This window comes from Cornus florida, unplaced genomic scaffold (genome assembly GCF_030987335.1).
Source record: "Cornus florida cultivar Cherokee Brave unplaced genomic scaffold, ASM3098733v1 CherokeeBrave_3.0.0_Hap2_Chr03, whole genome shotgun sequence".
In the NCBI taxonomy this organism is placed as follows: Eukaryota; Viridiplantae; Streptophyta; class Magnoliopsida; order Cornales; family Cornaceae; genus Cornus; species Cornus florida.
The window spans coordinates 20810377-20837436 of NW_026775573.1; the positions used below are offsets into that span (position 1 = coordinate 20810377).

Here is a 27060-nt window from a genome sequence, read left to right on the forward strand (position 1 = left end):
TTAGGAATTCAAAATTACCTCCATTGTTAGGAAATAAGGCTTCCAACTTTTGTTAGTTATCTTTAAAAACTAGGGTTTTTTGTTCCATGTTAAACTTAGCTTTTGAGAAGACAGGTTTCAGATAGCAAACATGGTCTTCTTGTGCACAGGTAAGTGTAGTGCAGTGTAGTGAGTCACGAAAAACTCAAAGCAGTAGCGAAAGACTCAAGGAGGCGTGCAAGTCCTCGGAGTACAAGTCATATGGGACTATCTCGTCACCAATAGGATGACCAGTGTGACTCGAGTTCTACACTCTATGAAGACAGCAATGGTGGATCATTCCATATAAATAGCGTCAATCACCACCTCATATGAGGTGATTTCTCCCCTCCCAGCACAGGAGAGGATCCAGGTTCATATTCATAGTCTCTACTGTGTGATTTTTCTAACAAAGCAATCTTCAAGTCCTACTCGACTCAATTCTAGTCTAATAAATGACAATTCATGGTGAAACGTTCGCCAAGAAAACAAATGATAGGACAACTTTACTAGCCAAATAATTCATAATGATCATTAAAAAAGAGAACATAAATGGAGTCGACGAAAACACAGATATACCGAATTAAAGCATAAAACAACATTCAAAATTTATAGAGGTCATTGTCCTGAACACGTCCTCAAGAAAGCAATGTCTTATCTAGATGAACTTCTAATCAGATCATCCAAACTCAAAAGTCTAAAGATTAATGCATGTGGTCTTGAACTGATAAAGCAAATCTATCTTTTCAAGCTCCAACAAGAGGAGTCTCCTCTACCGGTGTTTCCTCAACTGGTCTGTCCACCTTCACACCAACATCTTCCGAATAGTCACCGTGAACCTACACAAAGTAAAAAGAAAAAACAAGTTGAGACATCATCTAGCATTATCAAAACAAAAATACACTTACCAAGTTCCACCTTCAACAAATTATATGATACTTCAAAAGTAATTATACGTAGTGTGAAAATAACAGATTTAATGTGGTTTTCTTAGTCCTAATACAAGTGAGAAAATGTTAGTTAAAAAGGGCGAGAAACTTGCCTCCATCAACTTGCCAAGATCAAATTTAGGAGCCTTCAGGATCTTGACTTTTCGAATGAAAACATTCTGCAATGGAAAGATGCTTGAAGTTGACTTCTCAATCTCTCTTCCGATCGACTCTGGGATGAACTTCGCCACCAACTCCTTCAGATCGCAGGAGCTTGCCTGGTTTCTCATAATCTCTACCATCTTACGGCGAATCTAACAAAAAAGGGAACAAATTCAAAAGTAAGAAAATAAAAAACAACTTTAACTTAAATTTTGCAACCAACATAATAAAACAACAAAGTGACCACAAGAGAAGATATTTTAACCAAACCTGACGGATCTGGCTGGACTGAGCATAACAAGTTCGCTTCTGCTGATTCTGACGCTTCTTTGTGAATGCAATGCAGAACATCCTAAGGGTGTAGTTGTCTGTTGTCTTCACATCCACATGAGCCTCAATCAATGTCTGCCACTTGCGAGCAAGGGACCTCAACTTGTCTGTAGTAAAATCCATTCCCTGAAATTATCCCGTGACAAATCTTAGTTTCAAATTTACATTTAATTAATGCATTATTGGCCAAAAAAAGCTTTATTTGATCTCTTAAAGTTCCTTTAAAAAGATTGATTAAAATGTCCATCATACCCAGAAGTTTGTGAGCACATTCTTCCCCTGCACATCCTCTGCCCTCAGTCGGATCTTCCTATAGGCCTGATCCTCATCCTTCTGAAGATCAGCAAGACTAACCTCAAAAACACGATGTTTGAGTCCTTCAGAAGCAATCTGCAAGATCATGATCAGAGAGTTACGAACACCTAGTTTCATGGTAATTGCGTCATAATTACATATCAATAAGTGATACTACAGAAATCACCATCCACTTGTCATGATTAAACACACAACTGCATATCAACAAAATATCCCTTTCTCACCATATAACAGATGTAGCAAAGATCATAAAAAAAACATGGTCCATGGAAGATAAAAAATGTACTATGAATAATGTGGTTATACAATTGCAAGAAACAATCAATACTCGAAGAGTTCAATCTCAACTAAGGAGGAACAACAACTATACAATTAACACATGAAATCAAAAAAGTGGCGTCTATCCAAAATAGGAAGTACAAAAGGTCATATCAAACACTGTATACAGCAATCTCATATAATATATTTGGTACAATGTACAACCATTAGTGTGGATGGTACAATATAAAAAACAAGTCATTCAAAATAATACGATCCACGGGTTGAAAAATAAATAATAAAAAATGTTCCGACTCAAATCTCAATAGACAAAAAAATTGATATCATGTCCTGTTGTGGACTTTGTGAGACATCACACGGTTCAAATGCACATAATAAGAACTTTTCAGTTAAAAAAAATCATTATAGTATTGTACAGGGCATGAAAACCAATTAATGCTTTATTCATCAATAAATCAGGGTGAATAAAAGATATAATACAGGTTCTAGATCAAAATTCATCTTCTGTAAAATACAACTCTTAACCAATCCTCCATTCTGGTTCCTATTTTCTCCTACTACCCAAAACAAATTCCATTCCTTTGTTCTCATAAGCACTCCTAAAGTAGAGCAATTTACTCGCAAAGGAGACCAATAATAGTGAAAAAAATAAAAGGATGAAGTTTTTTCTTACAGTTCATGCCATACTTAACAACAAATAACAACAAACTTGCCTCAAAGCCAAATAAAGCCATCATGCTCATGGAGGTTTAACTTTTCTACGCTAGGCTTACAAAGCATTTTGAATTCAACATATCATTTTCCTTCCATTTTCATGCATTCTTACAGCAACTAAACACAATATAAATTCCTCTACACTGGAGGCCAAATTTTGATTGTTCTTCAATTTAGTGAAGCTAGCAGAATTAGACATCAAGTGTGCTCAAAGCGGCTACAGGCTTTCAATCCAAATCAGCATAACAGCTAACCGAAACCAAAAGCAGAGCTTGAACGCTCATTTACTAGCAGCTAGCTAAATCCTTCAAAGAAACTAGTGATACGTGCCTCTCGAAGTGAAAACTTAACAATTTTGATACCTGAATTCTCAGCAATAACCCATGGCAAAAATGCAAAAACAATAGCACTTGTAAATAATCCAACCACTCAACAACACAGAATATTGTCTATATATAATCTGACCATTCAACTATACAAATTACAATCAATTGAAACAGATCCATTATACCATCGCATGAATCTGGGTAATCGATCTATAGGTAGTAATCATTACGCAAAAAACCATCAAATTATAGCAGCAAGACACAGAAAACTACAATTAGAGAGAGAAGCAGAGACAAACCTTAGTCCCCTGAGTTCTACTAACTAGGGTTTTGCCAACATTTCTGATATTGAAGAGTGAAGGTGCCTTGATGTCATACCAATCCTTCTTGGCAAACGGATCAGCCCTGCAACAATATCAAATCTTAACCACTCGAATCATATGATGTGTATATGTCTATACAATACGAAGATATAATACATATATGTGTATATATAAGAACTAAAATTAGGGTTTGAAAGTCACTCACGCCTTCTTCTTTCCACCCTTCTTCCCCTTTGAAATCCGCTTATTTTTTCTGCGAAAAACAGGAAAAGCAAAGGATACGATTATCGATTAAGCTGTAGAGAGAGAGAGTATATAGAGAATGTAGAGAGAGAAGAAAAATACCCTACGGCCATTGTTGCTGGTGAAGAGGCTGCTGACGGTTTCCTTCAGAAGCAGAGCTCTCGACAGTGGGGGCGATAAAAACCCTAGTTGCATATATATAGTTAGATGCGCAACATATGCCTGGAACGAAATGACCAATATGACCTATTCTAATTCGAAAATGCCTAGTAGTAAATGACCAATACGACCTTCCAAAAAATATATATAAAAATAATAATAATAATAATAAATTACCATTTTAATAAGTCTTACATTTTTCTCTAAAAAACAAATAACTCCCATGATTTTTTCATAGGACTAATAAGTTCTACTTTTAAAATTCTTTTTCATTTAATTCATGCACCACTTAATTTTTTATTTATACCCTTACTAAATAAAAGTAAAATTTTACAATTTCAATTTATATTAAAATTGATACGTAATACACTAATACTTTTTTCCCTATGTTTTATTTAATTATTGAATTTATATTCAATAGCAAAAATCTTTTGTAGATTTTATGACAATCATTTCTATATACAGAAATATAATCCTACTAAAAGAAGTAAATAAAACATTATAATTTTTTTATTGAAACAATTTGAATAAAATATATCCTTTTGAAAAATAGAGTAAATATTTTGAAATTGAAAATATAAAAATAAAAGAGATTCAATTGCAAATATAAAATTTTTAGACATGTTTAAATAGTATTTAAATTATAATTATATAATTTTAAATTTAATTTGATAAGTGTATGAATGAAAAGTTGAGTGATTTAGAGCTTAAATGGAAAATAAATTTAAAAGTAAGAGTTATTGGTTTATAAAAAAATTTATTGGATTTATTTGGGATAAGGAGCTTAGTGGAAATTTTTTATTTTTTTTTCCTACAAGGGCCAAAGGCAGTGACGGACCCATAAAATTTTGTGAGGGGGTCGCGGCCTTTTAATTTGTGGGGTAAACTTATATAGTGGGTTCATTTTTTGTAATTTCAATGAGGTTTTCTTCATAAATTTTTTAAAAGTATAAAATGCAAAAAAAAAATAATAATTCAATAGGGCAAATTGTAATTTTAATGGAGGCATTTTCATAAATTTTCAAAAATTTAAATTATAAAATATATATAAAAAAGAATTCAATAGAAATATAAAAAATTCAATAGGAACATCCACCCCACTGGTCCTATGCTAGGTCCGTGCTTAGCAAGAGGTCCCAAACAATACAGGCCTTGCCGCTAAACTACCTTAGCAGTTATTCCATAATTTATATAATTGACACGTTCAATGACTTAAACTGAAAGAAAAAGAAAAGAACTTTGAAATTACCCACGGTCCTCTAGCCAAGCTGAAGATGAGAGGGTTCGTGCACGTAAAAATTGTATGTACCAACTTTAGAAAAGAAAGCTTTGGAATAGATTTTGCTTCTTATACTATACATTGTCAAACTAGTACGTAAATATGTTCGAAATAATTGACAATTGTATTATTCCAATAGTTTTATCATCCAAATTTTTTCCCAATTTATTCCAGTCTTTTTTCATTACTGGAAATTATGAAACAACGACTCTTGTATTAATTTTTGTATTGTTGAATTTTTTTTTTTTTTTTTTAAGGCCAATTTTTGTAATGTTCTTCCATATGCATAGTTACTGTTGTACAATCGATTATAGAGAGTGAGTAATAAAAGTTTAATATGAATTCAAAATTACTTTTGTTAGGAAAAAAAAAAAATAGAAAATAGGACTTCAAACTCGGAGTAATTTCTCAAATCAGAAGAAAAGTCCCTTTAATTATAACAAACCATAGAAGACGTCGTGTAATTAATTCTTTTACTTGGTCATAACTCCAACGTTCAAGTGCTTGAAACCACTGCAAACCATAGAAGACGTCGTGTAATTAATTCTTTTACTTGGTCATAACTCCAACGTTCAAGTGCTTGAAACCACTGCAACATTTGACGATGAATTTATCATTGACAGTCCTACACTAACTTCAACTGAATGATGACTGGATATTTATTTTATTTTTGGATAGGATGGATTATATATATATATATATATATATATGTCATGAGTTTCAGTTACGCATATATGATGGATTATATATATATATATATATTGAATTATTCAGGTACAAATTTACACATCTTACCCACCCGTGAAATCTCTCACACTCTTTAATACCTATATATACATTGATGTGCGTTTAAGATGCATTAGATTGTATGGTTAAGATTCAGTTACTAGAACTATTTACCTAAATATATATATACATATTTATAAATTTTATACTATTCTTGAATCTTCCCCCATTTATTAATTTCTATAAACTTTAGAATGTTATAGAATTCTACAATTCTCAAGAATATTCTTTGTTATTTCTAGTGTAAGAGAAAAAAAAATGGTATATGTGTGATTGAATTTTTAATACAAAAAATATATATTATACTTGAACATTATTCGTATTTTTCTATTTTTATTTCTTATGCCGATTTTTTCATTGGTTTTCAAACAAGAAAAGCAAAATAAAATAGTATTTTCCTACCATATTTTACTAACTATGGTAAGCAACAAACATTCATATTGAATTTGTAATTTATGTGCACGAGCATTGCAAACGGGTAAAAATCTAAAACTTAAATAAAATAATTCCCCAACGAAAATAAAATTGATCTTTACTAAAAAAAACTCATCATAAACCAATACGTACAAAACTAAAAACATTCATCATAAATCAAAAGGTACAAAATAATAAATAAAATACTAAAGGCTGTAGTCCAGTAATACCTCTTCACATTCCAAAATTGAATCATCAATTATAATATATTCAAATAATACATACCACTATATTAATTATAATATATATATATATACATACCACTATATCATCGTGGACCTAAAAGGATAGAAACAGCTTCCATCCTTTTCCTCGCCAATGTTTTTTCGTTCCTTCAAAATTGGCGGAAGAGAGGAGGGAACGAAATAAAAACCATTCCATGAATATGGAAGACCATTTTTTCCCTACAATTATTTACTAAATTAAGCAATTGCATAAAGCCCACTTTGCATTAGTTTGTATAATTAGGATATATTGGTCGAAAACAAAATCCGCTTGTGTTACAGTATCTATCCCAGCCGGTGACGAGCATGTTCGAAAAATGTTGGGATGCAATACCAAATGTCAGTGTATCACTAATTTTCCTCACTGACCGAGACAATAGACTTTAACACACGAGAAGATTTTAATCCCAATTTCATTTAACCAAACAAAAAGTGTCCATTCCCCCTGCCATCCTACCTACTTGGGAGAAGAGTGGGAGAAGAATAAATGTCAGTTTCCACAGAGATTATTGGAGTAGCTTTTACTATGAAGCAAAAGATGGTCCAATAAATTAATTTACCCATTTTTTTTTTTTTTTTTTACAAGTATTGTATTAGACAAAATTATTTTCGAATAGTCATTATTGAGCAACTAAGTTTTAAGATTGATGGTTGTCCAATTTTTTTTTTTTTTTTTTTGGTTACTTTAATGTCACTATAAATTAATTATATTTAACTTTCTTAAAGTCAGCTGTAACATGGTCTAGCTTTTAAGTTTACCCTGTGATCTGCAGTCTGTTACACCTCAAAGGAAAGGAAAAGAGCAATAGAAAAAAGAGAATTTGGATTATAAAGTCATATTCCAAAATACTGAGTCATCAGTCAGACTCAGATGGGCCTCAGTTGAGAAAAATCCTAAAAACCACCTATTTTTTCCATTTGATGCAGTAAATAAATTCAAGTGTAGATCCCATTCACCACATTGAAGGGACTATCAATTTGGATAATCGGTTAGAATATAATTACTCGGGCACGTAGAACATCCACTTTGAACAGAATTCCATTATACGTCCCGGCAAGGCCATTGTTTGTATATAATACAATAGAGGTTAAATAAGGTGGAGAGAAATATCATTTATTTTTATTTCAAAAAATCACAAATCCAAAGATGAAGAGTACATTCAAAGAAAGCAATAATCTTTGAATAAGATGGCTATTTAAAAATAAATCCCACAATATCAAATAAGGTTTATCTGGAATTCTGTTAAGAGGAAAAAATTTCAAGTACATGACCATCATAATTCATCATTCAAAGAAGAATTTGTCACATCCACCTATTAAGAGCTCAAGAAAAAACAAGGAAGTTGAAGTGAACATATGACTAAATTACTTTTCCTATTTAGGGATACGAAGGAAATAATTTTAAATTCAGTCAACAATAAAGCAGTTGCGATTAAAGTTTCAAGCTCTTTAAGGTGGAACTAAGAAGAGAGAGCTTGGTGGCTGCTCTCTGCTTGTAGTCTTTCTCCAAGGCTGTTGCTGCCAGAGATTGCAACTCCGAGCTCTCTTTGTCCTCCTTATTCCGCCCTTTTGTCAGCTGCCCAATGGCCGACGTACACTGAACAACAGTAATAAGATTTTCTTTTAGTTGTACAACTCGGTAACCATGGACAAGTAAGAAGAGTTAAATTTTCTTTTAGTTGTACTTAAAGATAGTGGTGCAAACGGAATGGCAGAAATGTAAATTTTATAAGAATAATCATCGCGCGCGCACACATACACAGAGAGAGAGAGAGAGAGAGACTCACCAAGCAAACGCCAAAAAGTGCTCTGGTGTTCTTGCCACCAGTCAAGCCTATGGTAGATGCATAATATTTCTTAGCTATCTGAAGGTTTTCTAGTCCACCAAGTGTGTAAAGCACCTGTTCGGGCACCATAAAAATAAAAAAATAAAAAAAGGATTTAGTATGTTAGCAGTACCCGCAAATTAGTTTTACAAAGACTGCAATGGCTTTAATATTTAAATTATGCCATAACAAAGTTCTATTCATGATAGCTTTAAAAGATAAAATGCAAAAACGGAAATATTGGGCAGAGCTAAAGCTGGCCCCCATTGTCCAATCTTTTACGTTTTTTTGGTATTAGATGGTAAGCAATTTTTTCCCAATCCACCCCAAACAGCCAGGAGGATATTCAAATATCAAGAAGATTGTACATCAGATCATAGTCCTTCAATCCAGAATCTATCTTTTATTAATAAAAAGAGGAAGCAAGGAGTAGATCTTTGCAGGCATGGATGCAACGAAGCACCAATTCAAAGAAACCCCCAGTAGACCTTCTCAACATTGCACAGCTGTGAACCTGCCCCAATTCTTTCCAACCATAAGTGCACAAACAGAAGAGGTAAAGGAGCCTCTTTGTTATGATTTGCCCATAAAAATATCAGTCTTTTAATACGTGAGGGTATAGCAATAAAAGCAAGCAAATCTCCTTTAATTAATCCATTTTCTTCCTCCTCAACCAAATAGAAAGAGGGAAGGGCAGCTTCTTTTCCACATAATTGCCTTTTTAATCTCACGTAGTATGAAGCCCAAGGAAATAACAAACCCTGGCCTTAGAGCAGGATAGCATGACATCTCAGGCTCACTAGGTTAAGACTATTAAATCAGCCATATCAGCAATCATTCTAACTTGCTAAGCTATTTTTTTTTCCCCTCAGGGTGGGGCACGAATCAAATTTTCCCATTCCATATGCTCTCCCATATCCCCAACTTACTAACCTGTTACTGACATCTTCAAAGCTGAATAAACAAATGAATTTTGGGCCATTGAATGAAATACTACCAAGAGAATGCCTAAAGAAAACACTAACTGTTCCCCTTTCTGTTACTGATATCTTCAAGGCTGAAAGAACAACTGAATTTTGGACCAAATCAATCAAGACAGCCTTATTCAGGTGTTCTAGCTTTTACTAATGCACCCTCTTTTCTTTTTCTTTTTTTACCCCCTTTGATAGGTTACTACCTATAAGAAACTCAATTGTGCACAACAAAAATAAGCATGGTATACAAAAGTATGAAAAGAAATCCTAGCTGACTTGCACAAGCCAATATAAGTCCTAAAAATCCATAAAGAATCAAAAGTTACGGAACTTCCCATGAAGAGTAAAAAAAATTTAAAACAAAAAAAAAAAAAAAACAAAAAAAAAAAAAACAAAGAAAACAAGAATAAGGAGAAGAAGAATTCAACAAACCTTTCTTTGACCATTTAAATTAACCATGATAAATTAGTTGAAAAAACAATATAGAAAACCAGCAATCATTTTTTTAAAACGGACTAGTTTTCACAAAATCTTTGTAACTTCTTGAATACAAATTTACTATGAATTATCAAAATGTTACCTATGTCCAATTTGGGTTGATCCCGGGTTGTATCATGACATTGCCCTATCAAGGTCTAGAGGTCCTTTGCAGCCTAGGCGCACAATTGAAAAATTAAATTACTATTAAAGCATATTCATATTCCATATTAAAGGCGCACCTGGGCCCAAAATAGGCGCAAGTGTTGTGCCTGTATGAGCCTGGAGCCCAGGTGCGCACGTAGGCGCGCCTTTGACAACACTGTTCCCTATTATAATTATTTTTCAAATCAAGGCAATTGCACCACTCACTCTTGAAAACCATGCTAGCACTAAACACGTTACACTACAATAGATTTGGCATGGCAATTCTCCTATTAATGTGGTCCCAGTGTTCTACATCCTTTCCTATTAATTGAAACAATATTTATTCTCTCTCAATTACATGTTCCAATTTTGACCAAACAATAAAAAGAAAAGGATTTCTATTTTTTTCAAAATACATAACTTACATCACCAAATCTAATCTTCTCGACAGGAAGTTCACCTCATTCTGGTTGTGTAATCCAAGCTGCATATTTCCAGTGTACAAGCATTTTGCCACTAGATTGGAACAGATTATCATTACATTCTCAAGGATGCATTGTTTAAATCAGAACATTGTCCACCAAATTTTCATGTATTATGGTAGGTAGCTATGAAAAATAAATGCACTTTATATCCCCAATTCAAAGCAAGTTCTTCTAATGACAAAACAACCCCGTGAATATCTTGACTTTTTGGATGTGAAAGCAGAGGTCTAAGTCCAACAAAAAAGAAGTATATTAATCGGACTTTTTTTGCCTGAAGATTGGATCAAACTAATAATGACATGAGTTTATAGGACAGTTCAGGAATGGAGGGAGCGGCCACCATAATCAGGGGAGCATTTATAGACTGGTTGGGGGACTTTCCCAACCACATTTGTGACTACCCTACTAGGCCAGGTAACTGTTCAATATCATTTTTAGGGAAGGCCTACAGGCAGGTTGTGTAGAATCACACTCCGAAGCTGCATCGTTGGTTTTGATTAGTGATCACAATTTGATCACACAACCACTCATTGACGTGACAAATTCGCTTCAACACCTTTTTCATCGCTGAAGAAAATTCAGACCCCCCCAGGCAGGTTGTGTAGAATCACACTCCGAAGCTGCATCGTTGGTTTTGATTAGTGATCACAATTTGATCACACAACCACTCATTGACGTGACAAATTCGCTTCAACACCTTTTTCATCGCTGAAGAAAATTCAGACCCCCCCCCCCCCCCCCGGCGTGAAGGACACTTTATGTATACTGATGTCACGGGAGTCACTGTCCTAAGAGTTTTTTATCGAGAACTTCCACGCTTTACCTCCCCTCAGACAAGAACTCAATATCCATAAGATACGTGCGCATACACACAATATATTTGTTTCTAAGTGAAACAAATTTGAAAGAAAAAACAATCAGAAGTAAAAAAGCCACTTACATCAGCATAGGCTAGGTGAAACAGAGGATTCATTGGTTGAGATAAGATTAGCTCCTCATAGCAAAAAGCCGCTTGCTTATACCTAATTAAAACCAGAAATTGAAAAGGAAAATCAAAGGCATGTACCTTAAGCTATGGGTATAATTTTTAAAACAAGTAGAGACAATTTAATATCTAATATATATTTTCTGGAAGAAAAAATAATTATTAATATCTCACATTTGCAAGGAGACGTATATTTCAGCAAGTTCTCTCCAGGCATCATGATCTGCCATAAATCTGGGGAAAAAAGGAAACAACCATGTCAGTTTTGCAGAACATTATAAAGAATATTACAAATGTTTGAGATCTTCCTCACGTTTCAAGATATTTATTTAGCCTATCAATGGCCTCAGAAATATTGCCTTGTGCCTTTGCCATAGCAGCTCTCCTTTTATGTATTACCTGAATGGGGGACAAAAATAAAAGAAGAAGAACAGAAAAGTCAAGACCTCTGAATCTCCTTTTTTTCTCTATTCCAAATTATATTTTGTTGCAGGAGAAGCATGATTCATTCTAATAAAACATGATTACTTTAATTCATGAAGAACCCTTTACAGAACTTACTTGATCAAATTGATTATCCTCTAGAAGGCTTGAGTAAGCTTTTTCTGCCTCTTCCCACGATCCCTTTGCTTCAAGCAACATGGCTTCTAGTCTGCCTGCAATGCAAGCCAAAACAAGGGGAAAAACATCATTTAAATTTACAATAAAATAAGGTTTCAAATTTAGAATTCTTCAATTCTAGATATGGGAAATGCTCTATATCTAAGATAGAAACTCAATTTGTTAACTTAATAAAATACATATAAAGGTAAACACATGGGCTTTTTCTGAAGTAGTTATCAATCTTCTTTAACCAAATATTAACATGAAAAGTTTATCTAAGATATCTGAATTCCAGTACTGGGCAAACTAAAATCAATCTTAAGATACAGAAGTCCTATAAATAGGGTGTAATATGCATCACCTATATATCAGTTCATGCATTGATGTCATAAATTGTCTCTCTCAGTTTTAAGAATGTCAAGTGGTTTTATGATATCCTAAATTTGAAAAATCTCAAATGAATATATTGGTCCCATTCATCCCTGCGATACGTGTAGTGACACGTCTCATATTTGTTCCAACCTTTCAAGCAAGATATTCAGCTCCAAGATCCAACCATTAATTTCGCAGATATGGCCCTTCTGTGGCTGGTTCATTGCAGGGGTCACTGGAGCATCAGCAGTGGTAGTAGAGGAATTGGGGGTGCAGAGGGTGGGGTTAGTGCCAGATTTGTAGCAGTAATGCCAGAAATTTATTTATTTACTGTTTGCCTGAGATTCCAATGGCTACAGTACCTTCATTCTAAAGGTGGGCCATTAATTTACAGGTGTCACTCAGCAACAACAAACCCAAGTAAGCTTGAAAACTACTTTTTCCCATGAAAAAACAAAAACAAAAACAAACAAACAAACACACACATGCAAATTTAGACAATCATGTATAATCTCACCAACTCTTTTGCTCTCAGGAAATCTCTTTTGTAAAACCTTTGTGCAGTCCTGCAAAAGATAACGTAGTAAACTGATTCAAATTCAACAAATTATTTATGAGAAATTCACAAAATACACAAGCAGATGCAACAGACATTCAGATTTCAAGGAACGAAGAAAAAAAGCCAAGTATTCATACAACAGATTCAACAATGGCAGAAAATTATGGCCAGAACAAGAGTTCAGCTGTTGATTTTGCAGCACCATATCCAACAATAATGAACATATTTTCAAGGTTCAACACGCTTGTTTTGAGGAAACATGTACAAATGAAATTAGACTACTGGACCAACAAACCTAATACAATTCCATTTCTTTAGAAGAAGAATAAGGAGAAGGAAGATTTGGTTTCTCTTCTTCTTACGCTCACATTTGTCCTCTATTCTCCTCTTTCTTATCTAAATCTTTCCTCACCTTTCTTTTGAATACTGATGAGTCTACTCCCTTCTGTGTGCCTAAAATAACTTGGAAAGCTAAAGTCCCCCACAAAATAAAAGCCGTAGTTAGGCTAAGAGTTCACGAGTCAAAATCTAGGTGATTGCGCAATGCTCAGACAACCCTTGTCACCTTCACAAGTCGAGAAGACTAGAAGATTTGGGACTCGCCCGATTCTAGGCAAGTTGACTTGGATAACTCAAGGTTGAACTCACCCGATGTCAAGCAAACAACATCGTCGCTTTCCAAGTAGTTGTCGAAGAGTGTTTATCTCAATTTGGAGTCTATGGAAGTTGTTCGTGAGCAGGCTTGATGTCGAGACTAAGAATTAGGGAGAAAAGTTCTCTAAATTAGGGCTTTAAGTGTTTTGTGACTTTTTTTCCCATCTTTATATTTAGTGTTTTGGGCCCCAAATCTTTGGGCTTTATTATTATAGGAGCCCAACCCCTCAAAATGGTGTATCAGTCTCTGTTCAAAAGTAGCGAAGTACCCGTGTCGGACACATATCCCTTGGACATGGGTATGGGATATGTGTCTGACACTTTTGGTTAGACATGTACTTAAAAAATATATCCAATCATTCAATTACATTATATTATTACTTTAAAAAGAGTTAAATGCCTATATTGAACATTATATTAGATAAAAACATTACTTTACTCTAGAAAATAAAATAAAATAATTAATAAAATGAATATTTAGCCGTGTCCGTGTGTCCTTCTTTTGGGAGATTTGACATGCCCGACACATGGATACATACCCGTGTCCGACACCCGTACCCAAGTCCATATAACATAGGTATCAGCACAAAAAAAATAAGGTCAAAAAATGCAGTAGAATCGCATAGAATCGGTAGAACCGTACTATTTTATAATTCTGACACTGATTATATCGATTCTACTTTCGAGGGTCTAAGATCGTAGAATCGTGTCATTCTACGACCTAGAATCGTGCCTTGCACTCTAGTCATTGTTGCCTCCATCCTCGATCTCTTGTAGATCAAAACTTCTAATGACCATCGACAACCTCTTTATTGACCTTCTTTTCATGTTTTGCTCCTGCCTCGAGATCAACCGCCAATGATGGCCAACACCATCACCTGCAGCAAGATTTTCAAATCGCCAATTTGTAAAAAAATGGGGGGTGAGCGTCAATCTGTGTGGACATATCTCAACTTCAACCACAATATGTTACATGCAATAGTGAGCATCTCGTAACTTATTGGCATCCCTAGTAAATTAGTTTGATCGGTCCAAAGGAAACCACACGTTATATGAGAAGTGGCAGTCCCTTTCAAGTTTTCTCACTCCTTGGTCTCCATGCCAATGTTGAGAACACTTGCTGCTAATGATGGTAACACTTGCTGCCATTAGCCTTTGGTTTTGGATCTACGTGACTGCATCAGTAGTCTGAAGTCAACAGTGTTTCAGTGTTTCGAATCATGGTAGACCCAAACCCATATACATAATATATATATATAGAGAGAGAGAGTAGTGATAGAAACCCCGACAACTGACACTCCGACTGTGAGAGGGAGGGGCTGTGGGGTCCACTCACTTTAATTGTATAATGGACCCCACAACCCTCTCCCTCTCACAGTTGGGATGTCGGTTGTCAGTCATTCAATCATTTTCCATATATATATATGGTTTGATGTACTTTTTTTAACACATGACTAAGGTTAAACAATTTCAGTCACTACATTTACCTCAGTCAAGTGGTTCACTGTCGTTAAAAGTTTAATTTAATTAGCAGGTAAATTTAATTCTAGCTCTTTAAAATTCGAAGTGTTCATTTTCAAAGAGCTCGGAGGGCGCCATTGTTTACACCCTTTTCTGGACACTCATAGCATACAAAGAGGCCAAGGGTAGCATAGGTTCCTCTTTTTAGTTATTTTTATCTTTTTAGTGAAGATGAAGTGAGGCAACTTTTGATAATAATATATATAAATGTGTGTCTGTCTCATGCCATGTCACCGTATTAAATGAAAAAGTTATAGACACGTGATCTCTTTCCATTTAAAAGGCCAATCATGTGTAGGCGCGCACGCACACGCACACACGTATATATCCCTATAAAGTAGGTGGGTAGCTTCAGGAAAATGTTTGTCAGATCATTGCCTTTTTCAACCTTATTTTTATGAGAACAGACATTTGCCTTTTTTCCCCCTAGCTTTAATTAAAATGTACTTTGTCTCTCTGCACATTCTCTCTTCCTTTTTGTTTGAGTGCCTCTTATTCAGCACTCTTTCTTGAACTAGAAGGATTTCTCATTCTTCTCATCTACTCTATTTCGGTTTATTTACCAAGTTTTATTTCTCATTTATCATCAATTGGCTAGAATCTTTCTGGGCATAGTCATCCAAGGAGTCTATGTATTCTTCTAAGGCAGATTAATTATGCTTTAGTCAAGGTAAAAATCAGGATTCTAGTTCTTAGAATTGCACGATTCTACGATCCTAAACCCCCAAAACGAATTGAAACGCATGAAAATTGTTCCTTTGGGTGGAATCGGGGTAGAATCGATAAAATTGGTGACTTATTCTACCGATTCTATTGTACACCTTGTTTGACTCTATTTTTTTTTTTTTTTTTTTGGCTGATACACAATTTTGAGGGGTTGGCCTAATAAGAATGACCAACAGTCTTGGGCCGCAAAACACTAATGCTCCGTTTGGTTGGAGGGATCGAAAAATAGATGGAATGGATAGGAGAAGGGATAGATGAGGCATCCCTAGGGAAGGGAAGGTGCCTCTCTCACTCTTTGTTTGGTTGAATGGAATAGATAGTAGAAAGGATGGATGAGGTGACACATTTTTTTTGTTTGGTTGGAAGGAAGGAAAAGAGGGTTTTTTATTCTTTTTACTAATACGCCCTCATTATTTTAAAATTTAAAAAGTTCTATATCTATCCCAAATTTTAAGGAAGGTTAGAAATGAAAAATCCATATTTGTGTTAGTTATTACTTTTTCTCTCTCCTCTTCCTCCCAATTTTGGGCGGATAGAAAAATACAAAGCAAGGAGGGATGCTTCCTTCCTCTTTTCCCTTCCCTCCAACCAACACGAAAAAGTTTGTTTATGCCCCCCTCTTATCCATCCCTCCTCAATCCTCCCCTCCAACCAAACATAGCATAAATATAAAGATGGAAAAATAGGGGCAAAAAAAACTTAAAGCCCTAATTCAGACCACTTCTCTTCGATAAATAGCCCTAATTCATAGTTGCGAACATCAAGCCGCTTCGATAGACTCCAAATTCAGACAAACACTCTTCGACAACTTCTTGAACATTCTTAATAGCTTCGATATTAGACAACAGGCTCTTCGACAGCTTCTCACAACAACCTTCATAGCCCTAATTTACAGTCACGAATATCAATCCTTCTTCGATAGCTTCTCTTTTACTTCTCGAACAGCTTCTCTCTACAGTCTCCAAACTCCTCACGACATCCTTCACTCCTCAGTTCTCACATCACTCAACTTATTATTATTATTATTTTTTTAATTAACTTTTTTTCTTCTTTTTTTTTTCTTTTTGGGTATTTGATTAATTGATTTATTAGAGTTTTGATATGCATCATGCATGGGTATTTTATTAATTGATTTTTTTCTTGGTTTTTGACTCCTAATACTCCTATATTTTGCTTTTTGGCTCTCTATTTTAATTTTTCGGGCTTGTTCGGTTGTTTCTTGTTCAGTTATTCCTCATTGTTTTGTTTATGTTCTTGGTTTTAAATTTTTTATTTTCTGGGCTTGTTCAGTTGTTACTTCTTGTTTTGTAACTTTTAAATATGTTCTTGATTTGAATAATAGGTACAGTGGTACACACTACACAATTCCTATTTCCTAAATTTTGCTTTTTGGGTGCTTTGGGGTCTCCTAATATAAATTTGTTAATTTTGCTCCGTGCATAATGTTTATGTTCATACTTCATAATTCAATAATTCATACTTTTTTTTTTTTTTGTGTTTTGGACTTCTTGCTATATTTTACAGATATTATTGTTTAAGAAGTTAGTCTGAATTGTTTTTTACTAGTTTGGTAGAATCTTATGATTCTCGATCCATTTCTACGATTGTGGTTCTACGAAACCCCCAACGATCCTACATAGAATCCTGATTCTAACAACCTTGGCTTTAGTTGAGCGGAAAGGATGTTCAACCCCTTTGATACGAAGCAGCCCATGGTGTACTCTTTTTGCTTACAAATTTTTGACGGGTGGAAAAAAAGTAGGGGCAAATAGAATGCTACTAAAGATGTGATGTATGTTGTAACCACATTGATCTCTATCTTCACTATGTTAGCAAACATTATCTGGGTAACCAAATGAGTTAACTCACATTTGAGGTAAGGAATGCTCTGAGACATACCATAACATAACCTAGCAAACACTCATTTTTCTACAAAGTCAGTACAAGCCTAAAAAAATATAACAGTTTTTCAGCATAACGATTTCACTCGCAGAAAATTATCGCATATTTTGCAGGGCTAAATGATTAAGTATCTGAGAAGTGAGAACCATGAAGATGTTCATATCCTTGCACTATATTAGAGTGACAAATTTTAAACATATTAAATGTTCCAGAAGATGTAACCAAGAAGAAAAGAATTCTACCTTTGCAACATCAAGGCATTGGCAGTCCATCGCTGCAACTGCGACCTGCTCATATAGAGTCCATTCTACATTAATTAAGTAAAAAAATACTAGTTAGTCTAAATCTCTGCCAATAGAAGAAGTGGGGCTAGACTGTGCAACTTGAAGGAAGTAATTTTTAGCATCTAAATATAATAACGACAGACGTGTAAAAATTAACCAATAAATTCTAACATCAAAAATACTATTCGACACATCCAGTAACAATGAAAATAATGGAAACTGACCCAGGGAGCAATATAATTCATTATACAGTTAACTGAAGTTCATCTGCCGGTGTAATTGGTGCTGATGAAATTGGCCTCCATGGGGATATGGTGTTGTAAATATAAACATCATAGTACACTTGCATATTTACTAAAAAAATTTATACAGGTAAACATGTGAGATACAGATAGATTAATGCTGTCTTAAATAAAGGAGTGCTTGCAATATTAGCTCTTGTAGTTACTACCACGAGCAAGATAAAATGTATACAATTCAGTTAGGGAAAAAAAAAATGTATACAAAAGGAGAACCAGAGTAAATGCACAACTGACTTTAGCATTCATAATTGTCAAATATCAAACATGAACAAAACGTTTTTTTAATAAGCATCATACATAATGAAACTTAATGTAGTTGGTGTTTTTTTTTTACTAAAAAAGCCCACTTTCAAAATTTCAAAGAGTGCTTGTACTAATTCTCATTCACAAAATCACAAAATTGTACCTTGTACAGACTAAAAAATAACAAAAATATAAAAATAACCATCACCTTCAGTATAAAGGAACCATTTGTTGACATTAAGAGATTATCAAAACAAGAGTAAAGTAGAAGAAAATGAAGAAGAAGAGAAGGAAGACGAGGAGAGAAAAGAGGGAGAGAGATGGGGAAAGAGAGAGAGACTGAAAGAATACGTTCATCCTTCCACCACATTATACTACGAAGTCTCAGAAATTAAATAAGCACCCTACATTAAATAAGTAATAACAAATAAGCCACTGACAACACCATTCTAGGTGGAAGAAGTTAACATTCACAGGCTTGTAAATGAATGGAAGTACAGTTGAGTCAGTTGACAACTCAATATTCACTTTTGCATCCTTTCAGTCTCGTAAATTTCTCCCATGCTGGGTTACGGCTATTTCATTTTCCCATAGTAGATATTTGAAATTCCAATGGAAAAGGGATCATCAACTGCACAACCCGGATAAATCCCTTGTCAATAATTCGAATCCTTTCAAAAGGGAAGACATGTAAGGACCTTTCGGAGACTGTCAACAATTAGAGAGTGTAGAAACTTGCATCGAGAATTTGATGGCCTTTCAAGTTGTCTTGCATACCTCATTTTGGAGGTATTCACATTACTTAACAAAAGAAAATGGAGGTGTTGATCTTGCCAACGTCCATATGAGTTGGACATCCACGCTTCTCTTTTAGTTGTTTTGGTGCTTTAATTTTTTCACAAATTAAAGTCCCCCCCCCCCTCCCCCCCCCCCCCCCCCCCCGGCGGACTTAGTAAGCATTTCTTTGTTCAATTAGCAATAGGTCCTATTGATGAAATGGGTCTTAGGGCAGGCTGGGACCTAGGGAAAATGAAACCTATAAAGTGGGGAAGTTGTAACGACCCGAAAATTCTAATAAAATTCCTCAATTCTTTCAAATTACAAATACATCAGTATTCACCCAGGATCATAAAAAGAAATACCCTTTATTGATACAAAAATTAAATTTCCTCAAATATATATACAAGAATCTCCAAATAATTAAAATAAATCCGCAACACCAACTCTTCCACCTAAGCCCGAAACTAGCAATCCACGTTCATCCTCAGTACCTGAAACTGGAGGGTAGTGAGACGGGAGGTCCCAGTAGGAAAAACCATAACAAGAATTTCAAGGAGGTTTCATGAAAATTAGCTTCACAAAATATAGATATGCTTTTGACAAAAATACATATATGCAATTTAGCAAAATAACAGTCACAAAATATTTGAGATAAAATCACCCCAAGCAATTCAAGGTATAAAGAACCCTACACTGTAAAACTATTATCCTCACTGAATCATCAAAGCCACAAGTCCGACCCCCTCTGTCCTACAATCTCGGCCTCCTCATTGTATTTCCTCTATTTCCCTTATTTGTTTCCTTACTAAACTCATAAGACAAATATTTATATAGGAAAATGCACTAACACTCTAACTCACAACAGCTCACCAACAAATATCAAATACCAAAGTAATTATCACAAGTGGACCCCGCCACCACCATCCTTTCTTTCTTATCATTTCCTTTATCCTTATCTTCCATCATCACAATTCCCTTTTTCATTACCCGCTTCAGCTGACAGCTCCCTTCTTATCTCTATCTTCTCTTTTTATTTTTATCTCCTTCTTATCTCTATTTCTATCTTTCCACTACATGCATCAGCACCAATTAACCATTACATATATATATATATATATATATATATATATATATGATATGTAACAAAAAATCACTTCCAACCCATTACTCTCCTCGTGGGTCCCGCCAAATATCATTACCATTTCATTCCTTCCTTTTTCTTTCTAATTTCGGCACCTACTCTCTTTTTCCATCAGACACAAATCTCACAACAGCTCACCATACAAACAAATATCAAGACAATGACAAAATATCACTAGTGGACCCCGCCACCACCTTCCTTACTTTATCTTTTCCTTATCTTCTTCCATCATCACCTAACACCACAATATCTATCCACAATAACAGCCACGTGCATAGCCAAACACAAAGACTTTGGCAATATAATCACCTAGTGGGCCCAACCAACATCCTTACCATCTCTTTTTTTTTTTTTCCCCTCTTTTCTTTCCACTAAATTCGTCCACCTGCCCTTCCCTTTAACTCCATCTGACATTGCATATATATATATATATATATATATATATATATATATATATATATATCATATATACAAATGCAACAAAACTAAATCAAACCAACTAAACATCTCCTAGTGGGACTTGCCGAAACATCATCAAAACATCTCATAGTGGGTTTGATTTAGTTTTGTTGCATTTGTATATATGATATCTCCTAGTGGGACTTGCCGAAACATCATCAAAACATCTCATAGTGGGTTTGATTTAGTTTTGTTGCATTTGTATATATGATATATATATATATATATATCATATATACAAATACAACAAAACTAAATCAAAACCACTAAACATCTCCTAGTGGGACTTGCCGAAACATCATCAAAACATCTCATAGTGGAAAACTAAATCAAACCCACTAAACATCTTCTAGAGGGACCAGCCGAAACATCATCACAATTTTTATTCCATTTCTCTTCCCAATTCGGTTGACCACCTTCTTATAACCTTCAGATGTTGCATATATATATATATATATATATATATATATATATATATATATATATATATATATCATATATATAAATGTAACAAAACTAAATCAAACCAACTAAACATCTCCTAGTGGGACCTGCCAAAACATCATCACAATTTTTATTCCATTTCTCTTCCCAATTCGGCTGACCACCTTCTCATAACCTTCAGACGTTGCATATATATATGCAATGTGAGATGGAGATAAAGGGAAAGTGGGCAGGTGGACGAATTTAGTGGAAAGAAACGAAGAAGAAGAAAAAAAAAAAAAAGAAAGATGGTAAGGATGTTGGCGGGGCCCACTAGGTGATTATATTGCCAAAGTCCTTGTGTTTGGCTATGTACGTGTCTACTATTGTGGATAGATATTGTAGTGTTAGTGATGATGGAAGAAGATAAGGAAAAGATAAAGTAAAGAAGGTGGTGGTGGGGTCCACTAGTGATAGTTTGTCATTGACTTGATATTTGTCTGTATGGAGAGCTGTTGTGAGGTTTATGTCTGATGAAAAACGAGAGCAGGTACCGAAATTAGAAAGAAAAGGGAAAGAATGAAATGGTAATGATATTTGGCGAGACCCACGAGGAGAGGAATGGGTTGGAAGTGGTTTTTTGTTACATATTATATATATATATATATATATATATATGTAATGTTTAATTGGTGCTGATGCATGTAGTGGAAGGATAGAGATAAGAAGGAAATAAAAATAAAAAGAGAAGATAGAGATAAGAAGGGAGCTGTCAGCCGAAGTGGGTAATGAAAAAGGGAATTGTGATGATGGAAGATAAGGATAAAGGAAATGATAAGGAAGAAAGGATGGTGGTGGCGGGGTCCACTTGTGATAATATCTTTGATATTTGGGTTTCCTTCATGTTTCACATCTTCATAGCATTTATGTGCTTATGTGTTTAAAAAGTATCTCTTATGTGACACATGTATTATTGTATCCTACGATGTGTTTTATTCTATGCATTCATTAGATGAATTGCATGTTGTCGCGAGTGCTTGGAAGTGATTAACCATCCTTCTTCGTCACACATCGTGTTTTGGACTTATGACGGCTAATAGGATGTTTGAGGGGACAAGGAGCTTCTCACTTCGGGTTTCATGCATTGTTAAGTGCACATTTTTTCTTTGGAGCATGCTAGTTGCCATGTTTGTATGTATGCTGTGTGTTTAGCATGATTATGTGTTAAGTGTTTATGTTGGCTTTGTGCTATGTGATGAACATACTTGCTACCGTTTGTTACTCGTTTCGATTTTTTTTCGTACTTACTACATGAGATTTTGTTATATGATGCATATGACCTCGGAGTACTAAATGTTTATTGATATGTCATCTTGGCTTGTGCATTGTCCATGCTTGGTTGGGTGAGATTGATGCTAGAGCATTGTCTTTAAGAGTCCATAATATCCTTAGATAAGTTTTTAGCCACTTAGGATTTCTTCCTCGGGTAGGAGGGGTTTGTTTTGCAAGGTCTCCGCGGTGGGAGCCTTTTTGTCTATTTTGACGGCTTAGTAGTTTCGAGACTTTGGATTGACGGTTGATTTGAGTGAGGCTCATGTGAGCATAAGGTTGTAGTCTTTGTTTGGCGGAATGACAAGTGGGCCATAGAGGCACCATTTCATCTCATTTTCTTTCGTAGGTCGTGGGCGTGTTAGAGGTGTTGGTATCACCTCTTGGGGCTTTGTGGTGACCTTGATGTGGGGATATCATTTGAGGTCTTGTTTCTAGCGTCACGGGACGATGAGTCAGGACTGGCTTAGGTTCTTCCTTGGGGAAGGTGAGAGATTTGTTTTTGTGAGCCTCAACGCCGAGATCCTCATGTCTTGTCTTCTTGGAGTGATAGTTTAGGGACTTGATAGGTGTGTTGACCTAGGGTTCTTCTTGCCTTTGCTTTGGACAGCTCTTGTGAGCTACGGTTGGGATGTTTGATTAATTACTCTTCCTTGACGTTGGAGGCTTAGGGTTGTGTGTTAGGGTTCCAATATAATCCTATAGAGTCCCCATCGGACTCATTAGCATCTTGAGATATGTCCTCCTTGTTGATGTCTTGTGATGGTTAGTGTGGAACTATCCATTACATTCGTTGCCTTGTTTTTATGCGGGTGCAGAGGTTTCACCTTCAGTAAAAGCTAGTTTGGGAAGGGCTTGTTGACCCTATGTTTCGGAGACCTTAGTGGTCGTTTTGGGAGATAATTTCTCTCTCTGCAGTGAGAGGTACGACTCATTTGCGTTTTGGGGCATGGTCTCTGTGAGATAGTCCTTTTGAGAGGCATTCCATTTTATTTGTAATTTTGTGACATCGTTCTATGTAGTCGCCCTTGCATGTGTATATGCTTTATTATTTTTGAGCAAGCCTTAGAAACATGTTTAAGATATGTGACTATGTATTAGTTTATGTGATGATAGAAATGATGCATTTCTCACATGTTGTATTTGTTTATCGTGTTAGTATCATTGTTGATGTGTAGCATGTTTTCGTTTGTTTAGATCCCGATGGGATATGTGGTCTATTTGGTTGCCTTATGTGGGCTATATGACATACTTATGGAGTATTATTTGGGTCATGTGTTATGCTATATGAGTATGTGCTACGTGAGTGTCGAGTACATACATTGGTGCATTGTATTGCATTGTAGTAATTCGGCATTTGCCTCTAGTGAACTCTTCTATTGTTTTCGATTCCGCATTTCGGACTCAATAACAAGTCAGGTTTCGGGTTACTCGTTGACGCACCGGGTTCTAGTAATTCGGGCCGTCACAGAAGTTAACTATAATAAAGAGTTTGTTGAACAGTATAGTACTTATTTCGTCTCTGTTCAGTACTCCAGGGGTCGAAAAAGGAGACTCTCAGCGACTAAAAGAAAGATCAATTCTTTGGAATCCTTCCTTGCTAAATGAAACAAATAGAGATAAAATCAGAGTGATACTCGAAAATCTTTTCCGTATATTCCTCAATGTCCTGCCTATTCATGGAACGTAATAAGCAAACAATTATTATCTGCTTCCGGGAAAAATCAAAGAATTTCTTGGAAATCCTATAAGATCCATTCATTCTCTTATTAGCGTGATTGACAACCTGACAGGTAATTAAGGGCATGCCAAGGTAGACAGAGAAACAATTTCATTTATAATTTATATAAGTAGAATCATAGTTATGAGAATTTAATATAAGTGTTGAGGTTGGAGTCGCCGTCTACCAAAACAGTATAGCGATTCCATCAAGCATAACAGGAAAATGTTTTTAAAAATCTTAGCACTTAATGTTGTACAATCAGACCATGCGTATTTACCATACCTTACAAGTGTGAGATGAACAAGTATGGGCTCACAATCTAGAGGAAGTTCTTCTGAGAGAAGCTTCTTGCTTAGAAATGTATCAACTATGAGGTGTAAACTCAAATGTGGGGCTAGAGCCGCTAGATATTACATTTTGAGTTGGGCAATGTTATGTATGCCCCTAGTGGTAATGGGTTTTTCCAACTTGTATCATGAATTGCACACGGTAACCCATGACAAGAACCAGATGGCTGAATAAGTCATCAAACGATCTTCTGAAATGAAACCTTCAAAAGCAACCTTCGAGAAGATGACTTGTTATACGGTTTCTCATTTAATCATACTATATAGATAAAGAGTAGTTTCTTTTTTCAGTGACAAACTAGTTACGGAACTGTATTTGGTCTGGCAGGCTTCCTAACTGCAAGGGGTGAGAATAAATAAGATCACCTTAGTCACCTTTGGAGAAACTTCTTTCTCCGGCTGGACGGCAGCCCTAAATTGTACAATAATGTTCGTCAATCGTCATATATTAAGAAAATATGTGACTTCCAAAAAAAGTATTGTGTGAAATGGTGAAGGCCAAGGGATTGATCACTAATTGCTGCACTATAATTTCAATCGTTCACTTAGAATTCTACTTTATTATAATTATAATCACGTGGAAAATGAGAAAAATATGGTGCATCATAAACCACCTCAAACAAAGTTATAGAACGTCATTAAAAATATGGACCGTCTAGATATTCCTAGACACTTTTTTTTTCTCAATAATATTTCCAAACACTTTAAATTAAATAAAACATCATTAAACTTCGCCCATTTAATGCAATGATGTAAGAAATGTAGTTGGTTTTAATGTCATGATCATTAGTCAAATATTATATCATTATTGCCAACTAAAAAGTTGTGGGAGGGGAAGAAGGTTGGACTAGAGCATCAGATAACTAAAACATTCACCAACAAAGTCCTGAGAACATGCCACACAATTTCACAAAAACTTTTTTACCTTGCATTAAAATTCAAAAGCTATCTTATAAGTATGAAAGAATTAAGCAAAAAAGATAAAAATTGAAGTGAAAAAGCCAAAACAAGATTTGTAACTGATTCTGGAATTGAGTGTGCAATTAGAGAGCAGACAAATATTACAGCCACAGTAAACAAAACCCAACAAATCAATCAAATTATTGACGCATCCAAAACGTGAATCCAAAGTTTTGTACTTTTTCAGGCCCGGATCAGACCAAGCTCCTAGGTATCAAAACAAAAAACATGAACTAAAGTATGAAGCCAACGCAACTTCTGTGTACCCATGCTCTGGAATTGGGTGTGTAATTCAAGAGTAAACAAATATTTCGGACATGGAAAACAAAACCCAACAATTCAATCAAAGATCTAAACATCCAATTCGAAAATCCAATGTTTTGCGCTTTTTCAAGCTAAATTCAGACCAAGCTTCTATGTATTCAAAATATATATATATATATATATATGAAATGAACTGAAGTATGAAGCCAACACAAGTTTTGTGCACCCATGCTCTCGAATTGGGCGTGTAATTCAAGAGTAAACAAATACTGCAGGCATAGCAAACAAAACCCAACAATTCAATCAAAGATCTAACACACTCAATTCGATAATCCAAGTTTTGAGCTTTTTCAGGCTAAATTCGAATCAATCTTCTAGGTATAAGAATTAAGCAAAAAGATTAACAACGTGTGAGTACCGTCAGGGCCGAGACTAGATCGCTTCTTGGGGTCGTTCAAGATCGACAAACCATGCTTCAAAACCTTGTCAGAGCGTCGAAGCTTGAGCTTCCGAACGAGGGACAGGTACTCCCAAGCCCCTCCTCCTCCATTGTCCACCTGGTTCTCGAGCCTGTTCACCTGTGCTTCCTCTGTTTCACTCACCATCTTCTCAATGATTCACAGTATTCCACTCTCTCCCTACAAATACTACGTATATTTGCTTTCTCTCTCTAGTGGCCTGTGTGTATGGATCTGTGGAGGAGATAGAGGATATCGACTTAGCAAGGCACTTCTCGTCGGCTGATCACTGCGATCCAGCGGAGACTCCAATATAAATCATAAGATGATTTTTATTAATAACGTACAGTTTTGTGAAATTACTAATAGGTTTAGAATATTCTTTTTTAAAAAATAAAAAATAAAAAATAGTAAATATTGTCCCATTATTTAACCGGTCACACAGTTTCTACACCCGTCAGTTTAATCTGAATTATATTCGAATCTGAAAAACGAATCAATCTTGTAGCCATTGTCATATTCATCTATATATACATCTATATAGATTATTTTGCG

The 27060-nt window shown here is 35.2% G+C and overlaps 2 protein-coding genes across 2 annotated transcripts; both read right to left on the bottom strand.

Moving 5' to 3' along the window:
* Positions 1-523: 523 nt before the first annotated feature.
* LOC132299863 (small ribosomal subunit protein eS1) lies at positions 524-3841 on the bottom strand. Its single transcript, XM_059796732.1, has 7 exons — positions 3742-3841; positions 3602-3649; positions 3373-3478; positions 1692-1829; positions 1380-1565; positions 1061-1261; positions 524-857 (listed from the first exon to the last, which is right to left on the bottom strand). The coding sequence occupies exons 1-7, from the start codon at positions 3750-3752 to the stop codon at positions 765-767; spliced, it is 783 nt and encodes a 260-aa protein (XP_059652715.1). The 5' UTR covers positions 3753-3841; the 3' UTR covers positions 524-764.
* A 3937-nt stretch (positions 3842-7778) lies between these two features.
* On the bottom strand, positions 7779-26827 carry LOC132299864 (uncharacterized). The gene is made up of 9 exons (XM_059796733.1): positions 26466-26827; positions 18035-18099; positions 12948-12996; positions 12017-12111; positions 11769-11854; positions 11630-11689; positions 11411-11492; positions 8349-8462; positions 7779-8158 (listed from the first exon to the last, which is right to left on the bottom strand). The coding sequence occupies exons 1-9, from the start codon at positions 26650-26652 to the stop codon at positions 7994-7996; spliced, it is 903 nt and encodes a 300-aa protein (XP_059652716.1). The 5' UTR covers positions 26653-26827; the 3' UTR covers positions 7779-7993.
* Between the last annotated feature and the right edge of the window lie 233 nt (positions 26828-27060).

What these genes read in the sequence shown, in the direction of transcription:
- LOC132299863 (XM_059796732.1), bottom strand. An exon ending in ATGTGCTCACAAACTTCTGG is followed by an intron (nt 1,566 to 1,691) that starts GTATGATGGACA and finishes GGATAATTTCAG; the next exon opens with GGAATGGATTTTACTACAGA. An exon ending in ATCTTGGCAAGTTGATGGAG is followed by an intron (nt 858 to 1,060) that starts GCAAGTTTCTCG and finishes TACTTTGTGTAG; the next exon opens with GTTCACGGTGACTATTCGGA.
- LOC132299864 (XM_059796733.1), bottom strand. Translation starts at nt 26,652, where the DNA reads ATGGTGAGTGAAACAGAGGAAGCACAGGTGAACAGGCTCGAGAACCAG. An exon ending in TCCTGAGAGCAAAAGAGTTG is followed by an intron (nt 12,112 to 12,947) that starts GTGAGATTATAC and finishes CTTGCATTGCAG; the next exon opens with GCAGACTAGAAGCCATGTTG. An exon ending in AGGATAATCAATTTGATCAA is followed by an intron (nt 11,855 to 12,016) that starts GTAAGTTCTGTA and finishes TCCCCCATTCAG; the next exon opens with GTAATACATAAAAGGAGAGC.